This window comes from Necator americanus, chromosome III (genome assembly GCF_031761385.1).
Source record: "Necator americanus strain Aroian chromosome III, whole genome shotgun sequence".
Classification (NCBI taxonomy): Eukaryota; Metazoa; Nematoda; class Chromadorea; order Rhabditida; family Ancylostomatidae; genus Necator; species Necator americanus.
Window position 1 is genome coordinate 2135973 of NC_087373.1, and position 7782 is coordinate 2143754.

Sequence of the window (7782 nt, forward strand, 5' to 3'; positions counted from 1 at the left end):
AAAAAAAGTCGCGGAGTTTTTTGGTACCTAATTTCTTAAGCGATTTTCTTGCCAGCTGAAATGATGAATTATTCTAGGGGTTGTCTTATGTTAATCACGTGTTTCTAGGATGAAAAGGACAAATGACTTGCGAGATTAATTTAGACATACGTATAGATGCACTAGTAATAAATACTCTATCAAAACAGACAACTGGTGGATTCTGAAGGAAATTGCGAGAAAAAAAGCGAAGAATCCGTAAATTGAATACCCTCCTTTTTGGACGTCGAACAAATTACCTATATTTTCTCTAGGCAGCTATAAAACGGTTCCTTTGTTCCTTGCGATTGGATCGGAGACTTAGGCAGCACCGTCTACCGTGATGGAGAGGTTTGATTTCACGGAAAGAAAGCTGATTAGACGGCTACTCGGCTACTTTTGGCCTAGGGTATGCCGCAACGAAGAGCTTTACGCGGAAGTCGATATGGTATACCGGCGGATGACACACAGAAGATATCAACATCAACATCTTGGATCCCAATCGAAAGTGGCTACAGAAAATCGTCTTCGCTTCTTTGGTCATATATTAGAGAGCCCGGCAGATCGCCTTGTTCAAGGAGTTCTGAGAAGTTTGCCGGGTTCGAGCTGGAAGAAGCCACCTGGCCGAAAACGAAAGTTTTGGACTAAGATGGCGAAAGAGGACCTGAGGACACTCGGGGTGGATAGGCAGTTCAGGCGAGACGTAAGGTTTCGCAAGGTATGGAATAATGGATCGATTCCGTACAAGCTCTCGCAGAAGATCGAGAAGGTTGGGCAGAGCTGTGTTCAAGCACGGGACACCTCAGCGAGGATGCGGGTAGTCGCGTAAGGCGATGACATCAGCCCGCCAATCAACTCATTAAGTCATGTTCCCGGTAGTCTTTCGTTCTTTGAATGTTTTTTTTTCTTTCTGTTCTTATTACTGAAAAAATTAGGTGCAATCAAGGAGGCGGTGAAATGGTGATTTTATCAGAAGGAAAGCAAAAAAACGTGAAGCGTTGTAAGGTGCGTTAAAAGGAAGCGTGAAGGATCACTGAATAAAACAGGAAATGACTGAATGTACAGGGAAATAGAAGCAGACAAGTAGAGTAAATTTGAAAATTAATGAAAATAGAAGGATGAGGATGGATCTAACTGGGATTTCCATCTACATACTTCACTCCTTTCTCTTCTTATCTCCTCCTTTTCCTTTTCTGGTCGTGGACCGCCACTAGAAATCAAGGTCAGGATTATTTTTAAGATGTTGACAACATGAATGGAGGCCTGTTTCGCTACGAGAACAAAATGGTTGACATATGTACCAGTAATCTCATACAAAAATCAGAATAAATACATCGAAATGGAGAAAATAACAAAGTATTCCCCTACTAATTCTTCGGTTTTCTAGGACATTCCCACGTTTTTGTGGAACCACACCTGTGCACCCTTCATCTTCAGAAAAAGTTGAAAATATTCTGAAAATGTAGGTTTCTTTTTTCGGAAGAGTCGGCTTCAGATTCTAGACAGAGCTTCGTCAATCTTTATTGGTTGTTGTCCGTGAATGCAGAACTTATTTTTCATGTTTCGATTGAACAAAGTCATGAATGTTCAAGTTTTGCATTCAAATTTAATTTTTAACTATTCCCAGAAAAAAACAGAAAAAGTGCTTGCTTTAAAATTCCCTTCAAATCCAGCCGATCCTTGCACCGACACGATTTGATCTCTGTTTTCAGAACGTTGGTTCCACTCTGTAATCTGGTCAGAAGTGTTCCAGAAACGTGTTCACATAGATCACAAAGAATTCTCATTTTGTTTACAACTGATGTTTGGAGATCACTTGTAAAATTCACTATTCCTCCTCAATTCATCAAATTTCCTATGGAAATCTTCACCGGATAATACTCCAATGCTCTCTATTTTTGTGCAATTGCGTACTTGTTTGTTCAAAAGAGCTTCTCGGAAAATGTATCGTCTATTCCGTGAGCCGACTGTGATAATCGTCTCAACAATCGCCTCCTTTGATTACTGATTGCCATACGAGTGATTCAGAAATGTGTAAATCAGAGTTTGACATAACTTCTATATATGTGAGGATTTTTTTTTGTTAAAATTCTCCTGATTGATATTTTTTTCTTCCGAAAATTTTTTGTGCCGTATTCGTACTGTAGATGTCACCATTGCATATTCTATGTTGTTTTTCTGTGTTGTTTTTTTTTCACGAAACTATGAAGAAAATTGTATAGGATTTGTCACGTCTTATTTTATAATAAAAATAACAGTTAACAAATCTAATATATTTAGAATGAATTTTAAAAGTTTCATGGATTAAATGCAAAACGAGTTTCTTTCCTTTACCGAATACTTTACCATGGTTTAAAGAGCCCCAGTTCGTGGAAACTTCGTCATACTTATACCTTGGACGTTCTATGAATATGGAAAACGACTTGAAGGAAGAACTGAATAGAAAGATGAGAGCAGCATGGGCAGCATTCGCAGCCGTCAGGGAAGCTACGGACCAACTGAACGACCAGGACCTCCGTGCCCATCTATTCGACTCGACAGTTCTTCCAGCGCTCTGCTACGCAGCGGAAACGTGGGCAGACACCGCTGCGACGTCAAGGAAGCTACTTACTACCCATACAGCCGTTGAGGGATGTCTTCTGAAGTTTAACCGGCGCCCACAACACCTAGCCGGTCTTCGCAGCTCCAATTTAAGAGAAATGTCCCGTCTTCGGGATCCAGCGGAATATTTATCGAAAGCAAAGTATAGATGGGCGCGGTCACATTATTAGGAGAATCGACGGTAGATGGACTAAAAGAACGCTAGAGTGGATCCCAAGGAACGCTAAACGCCCTCGAGGGAGACCGCCAATGAGATGGGGTGATGTGTTCGCTGCACGGATTTAGCAGCTGAGAGCTCAGGTGGATACGGCACGAGGACCTCGTCAAAATCACTCACGAAACGTGAACACATCTTCTGTGAAGTATGTAGTTGTATGTTTGCGTACTATGAACGCTTTGGAATTTTTTTCTGATGATATCCAAAGACAATTTAAATGTAATCATTATTGTACTAATACGACACTTTTGAAAGAAAAAGTACGATGATCCCTTAAATTTTCCGAATTAGGTTCCACATTAGGAAAATAGATGCATGAAGCATTCCATGCAAACATCGGATTGTCGAATCCAGAAGTAGTTCGTGAAGCAGTCGCAGATATACATATTATAAGTGGATATCAGGACAGCACATGGATTTTCGTAGAATTTTCTTTATAGACATGGATTACATTATCGAATCAATTAGCAAATTTCCTAGAAATCGTGGAGGAATGTTGGGAAGTACTATAAAAAAATTCAACTTGAAATTTATTTTCGGAAAATTTAATTTTCTCACATATCGCCTACCTCATTACTCATGTTTCTCAATTATAACTTACATATAACTAGTGAAGTACGTTGCTTTCCGTACGACCTTAATGTTTTCAGTTAATTAAACGGATAATCGCAGCAGGGATTTCGTTTTCAATCTGGGAAAGTAGTGTGACTCATCCAATGTGGATGGAAATCAACTTTAGTTGTGATTCAAATAATCCCGCTCAAAGAACGAATTAGAGGATTTCGAAGCGATTTCTTGCACGGCATTGACCTGTCGGTCCACTGAAGTTTCTCATGTTCTCAGGGTTCGGAATAGGTCCCACGAGGATAAAGTGGGTCTGGCGTTAATCAATCCGCTTGGGATGCGCCATTGTGTTCACTTCAACTCAGAATCGTTCAAGGTTTAGGAACGTGTAACTAGCCTATACAATGACTTACGGGACTAGCCGATGCATCACCTCAGTCGTTGATTGATTTTGATAAGCTGTACGCGAGGTCGTTAAATATTAATTTTACTGGCTAACATTTTGGCAGAATCGCCTTCTTCAGATCCTGAAATGGGCGATTCAATTTACAATATAAATGACCAAACCTCTCCACAACTAAACTGCCTACTTTTTCTATCACCAACTTAGCGACTACATTTAATGCTCACCTAAGATCGGAGACGCCTAGTATGGACCGATGACTGATCGATCACGAGAGCGAATGGTTCGAATGTTTCATTCGGATCGGAAGACCCACTCGTATTGATTTTAATTACTAATAATTGATTGATGATTGATTGTTAATCAATACGACATCCAACTATGTCGAGGTTCATTGAAAGTCGAACATTTTAGTTGCATCACCTCAATGTTATCCTCCCAGACAGAAAAAAAGCACAGGGATCTGTTGTTTTTCCCGGAAAATCAGGTCTTCCATGGGGATTTCCTAGTGGAAGTGGAAGGAAGTGATTTCAATCGTGTTAAAGGATAAAAAGGATAAATTAACTGGCGTATCAATCCACTTGGGATGTTTCATAGCACACCTGTAGGTGTTTCCAAATAAATAGTAGATAAATAAATAATTTATTCAAAGTCTTTAAGCTTTTTAAGTCAATGGTTTTGAATCATCCCACTGTGACCCGGTTATGACATAAAATTACATTTTTACTCAGGAGTAAAGCAATGTAATGTCAAATACCTGAAAATTTCGCGGTTTCCCGCCGAATCTTTCGCGGTTCTTCGCGGATATCGGGCGATGAACTCTACTCTCGTATGAGGACAACACTCAGAGGAATTTTTGGGACTTGCAGTGTTTACCGAACGGGATACGCAATCTCTACACAGCAATTTATTCGTTCCGTGAATTTTTCTGGTCTGTGGTGCCTGAACACCCGAGAATGAGTGCGAGGCCTCCGTTATTGAAAGGTCCTTCACAGAAGTTGTTGTCTACGTGGTTTATTTATTTATTTATTTATTTATTTATTTACTTGAAAACATCCATAACTGTTATCTGATGAATGATCCGTACGTGAATACGTTCGTGCTGCGACTTCGCATCAATGGTTGCAGGAATTTCTCCGATCAATTTCTAGCGCATCAGCTGTTTGGAAACATTTCTCTGGAAGGCATCCATGAACGACTTTCAGTCCAATTCAGATCTAAAAGTAGACTAAGTAAACTAAATTAAAAGTAAACGTTCTTTGTTGGATGGATAGAACGTTTCATCGGATAAATCACGTCCGATTTCATCTTTTCGGGATCTGAAGAAAGCAAAATTGAGCAAAACGTTAGCCGCGAATAGATGTAGCAACATTATTCCCAGTTCAACTTAAAAAAGACGAATTTCTTCGAAGATTTCATCACATTCTCTCTTTAAACCTCGCTGTCTTTTTTTCGGAAAAAAAATCCAGATGTGAATGAATATTTCTTATATATTTCTTAAATATAATAAAAAAAATATCTCTTTCCTCACTTCATTTAATAGCATGTGCCAGGAAATTTTCAGCTCAACCGTGACATTTTCTAAAAACTCATACTTGATAAAATGGTTTTAGAATAAAAAATGTTATCTAGGAACAAAAGAGGAATATGTATTATTTTTTTTCTATTAAGATTTGGTGAATGTGAAGCGATCCTGTCTTTAGGTTGCATTAGTTGCAGTTCGTTTCTTGAAATAAGATATTGTCTACTTTTTCGAGTGCTTTCTTCTGGATCAGATTCGGAAATAGCTGATAGATTGCGTTGTTGACGGATTCGGTTCCCGATTATGTGATGTCCCATCGAGTCAGATTTTATGTGGAGTTGTCCCATTTTTGGATTGGCTGAAGCGTTGAGTTGAGCATTTCATTTCGTATTTCAGTTAAGTGTAGCAATTTCTTTCTTTTAAGGAATATGAGAAGCATGAGAAATACTAACAAAAATATTAACATCAACATTAAAATGAAAGGTGGGAGAAATTTCCTTTTTCGACCTCATAAAATAACGTTAATGTGTAATGGCTGCGGTGTTTTTTTTTGGGGGGGGGGGGGGGGGAATTTCACTTACAGTACCTAGCTGCGCGACTGGACGGTTGTGGACAGTGTAAAAAATTATCCGCATCCCCGTTCTCCGTCCCGTTTCCGGCTCCGAATCCTCTCTCCCGTATCTTTCTCTACCTCTTTTCTCCTTTTCTCAACCTCTCCGTTCTCTGAAGGTTGAACCTCGGTGTCTGGCTGAATTTTGTAATTTCCTACACCCCTTCCTTCAGCCATCCGGTTCATTCCATGTAAAGATTTTGGTGCATACGATTTTTGCTAGTAACTCACATTTTCCCTCTATACGCTGGTATATGTCAACAATTTTATAATTGCTACCATCGCTGAGCCACATTCCAACAACAAAAACAAGAACTACAGGTAAAATCGTTGCAGGACCCTTTCTAAACTGGGTAATCTACCCCGAACGATGCCCGGACGGGGAGTGTGGGTTGTTTGCTGTGGGTAGGTCGTAGAGTAAGGGCATGCAGTGGAACTGTGAAGAAGAGGCAGGAGAGGGTACGGAGGAGGAGGACCTAAACAACGAAAGGGCGGCTGTGGAGGGGAAAAAAGGAGAACCAGTATATTCTCCAACACACGAGGAAGTGAGTAGCGAAAAAGTGGGTTTTCAGCAGTTTTCAGCACGATACTAAATGAAATTCTTTTAAGTTCCCCTAAATAAAATTTCGGGTCTGATTTTTGCTCGTTCTGGAAGAAATTGAACTCTTACCACGTAACTAGCCACCACCTAAGCCATTAAAACCAATTTTTCTGTCCATTTTCCTTTTTTTATTCTTCTCTTCCAACTTGAGGCATACTAGGTTCCCCAGCACAGAATCCGAAAATTTATTTGAATGCTGCACAAGAATGCAATGCAAGAACTTTTGTTTAATTTCACTACTCTTTGTTAGCTAGCAGTTAGGCGGTATTGAACACGCGATCACGCTACCGGCAACAGCGGCCACAAACACTGCGCCTCGAATCGATTCGATCGATTTTGATCTTGGTTTCTCACAACGGTTTTTTCCTTTTCTTAATTATTCTTCGTGACTGCTTTTCCGCCTTTTATTTCTTTGAAAATCCTCCTTTCATCATTCTGGATGTTTTTGTGATTCAAAATAACAAAATTACTCAGAGGGTAAATGTGATTGAAAAAGCTAACTTTTATCACCTGGTTGAAGACGAGAAGGCTAAACCGAGCCATATACGACGCAGCAGAATGGGACATGAGACAAAATAGGAGAGGCTTCGGCGGACCTGTCAACCACCGGAAGGGCTTGGCCTCTCTGCGGTACGTAGGGGCCATTGACCCTCTTCCCTCCATCCGGGGAGGGGAAGAGAACGTTGCCCGAACGCTCCGTTTTCTCGATCTCGTTCATTGCTCCTCGCGCTACCAGCGGTGGCGGACACAAGAGTTCTCCTTTCGGCCACGGGTCCCCACGCTCTGTCCATCCAGAGAGGCCAGCAGGGCGCAGTGAGGCGCACGCTCCCTGTGTCCGCCGTCACTGGTAGCGCGGTCGAGTGTTCAATATCTCCTGACTCTTAGCAAGTAAAGAGTCACTCAGTGAACTTAGAAAAAAATCCCTCCATTCCACGTGCAGCTCACAGACAAAATCTCCAGATTCTGTGCTGAAGAGCCCAGCATGTTTCAAGTTGGGAAGAGAAAAAAGAGAAAATGTACAGAAAAATAGTTTTTAATGTATCAGGTAGTCACGTGGAGGAACGTAGGCCCCCTGAAGCGCTCAACCGGAGCGGTGGGCAAGGGAAGCAAGCCAGAGCAGCGAAAGGGCGCAACAGAAGAGTGAAGGGAATCCGAACAAGAAGATTGAGCAGAGAAAGAGTCGAAGAAGAAGAACATGGCGCAACGGTGCGCAGCCTAGAAATAAAATCCTAAGGAACTGAGAGCG

General features: G+C 41.0%; 2 protein-coding genes across 4 annotated transcripts; both read left to right on the forward strand.

Moving 5' to 3' along the window:
* Window positions 1-361: 361 nt before the first annotated feature.
* Window positions 362-1896, forward strand: RB195_008366 (uncharacterized protein; the record flags this gene model as incomplete). 2 transcript variants are annotated; one of them, XM_064194818.1, is made up of 3 exons in its annotated part: window positions 362-843; window positions 1406-1480; window positions 1731-1896. In XM_064194818.1, the coding sequence occupies 3 exons, from the start codon at window positions 362-364 to the stop codon at window positions 1894-1896; spliced, it is 723 nt and encodes a 240-aa protein (XP_064045962.1). The 2 variants fall into 2 exon arrangements, with proteins under 2 accessions (XP_064045962.1, XP_064045963.1); XM_064194817.1 differs by having other exon boundaries at window positions 362-726.
* A 527-nt stretch (window positions 1897-2423) lies between these two features.
* RB195_008367 (uncharacterized protein) lies at window positions 2424-2789 on the forward strand (the record flags this gene model as incomplete). Of its 2 annotated transcripts, none has more annotated exons than XM_064194819.1 (1): window positions 2424-2789. In XM_064194819.1, the coding sequence occupies one exon, from the start codon at window positions 2424-2426 to the stop codon at window positions 2787-2789; it is 366 nt and encodes a 121-aa protein (XP_064045964.1). The 2 variants fall into 2 exon arrangements, with proteins under 2 accessions (XP_064045964.1, XP_064045965.1); XM_064194820.1 differs by having other exon boundaries at window positions 2430-2789.
* Window positions 2790-7782: the final 4993 nt, after the last annotated feature.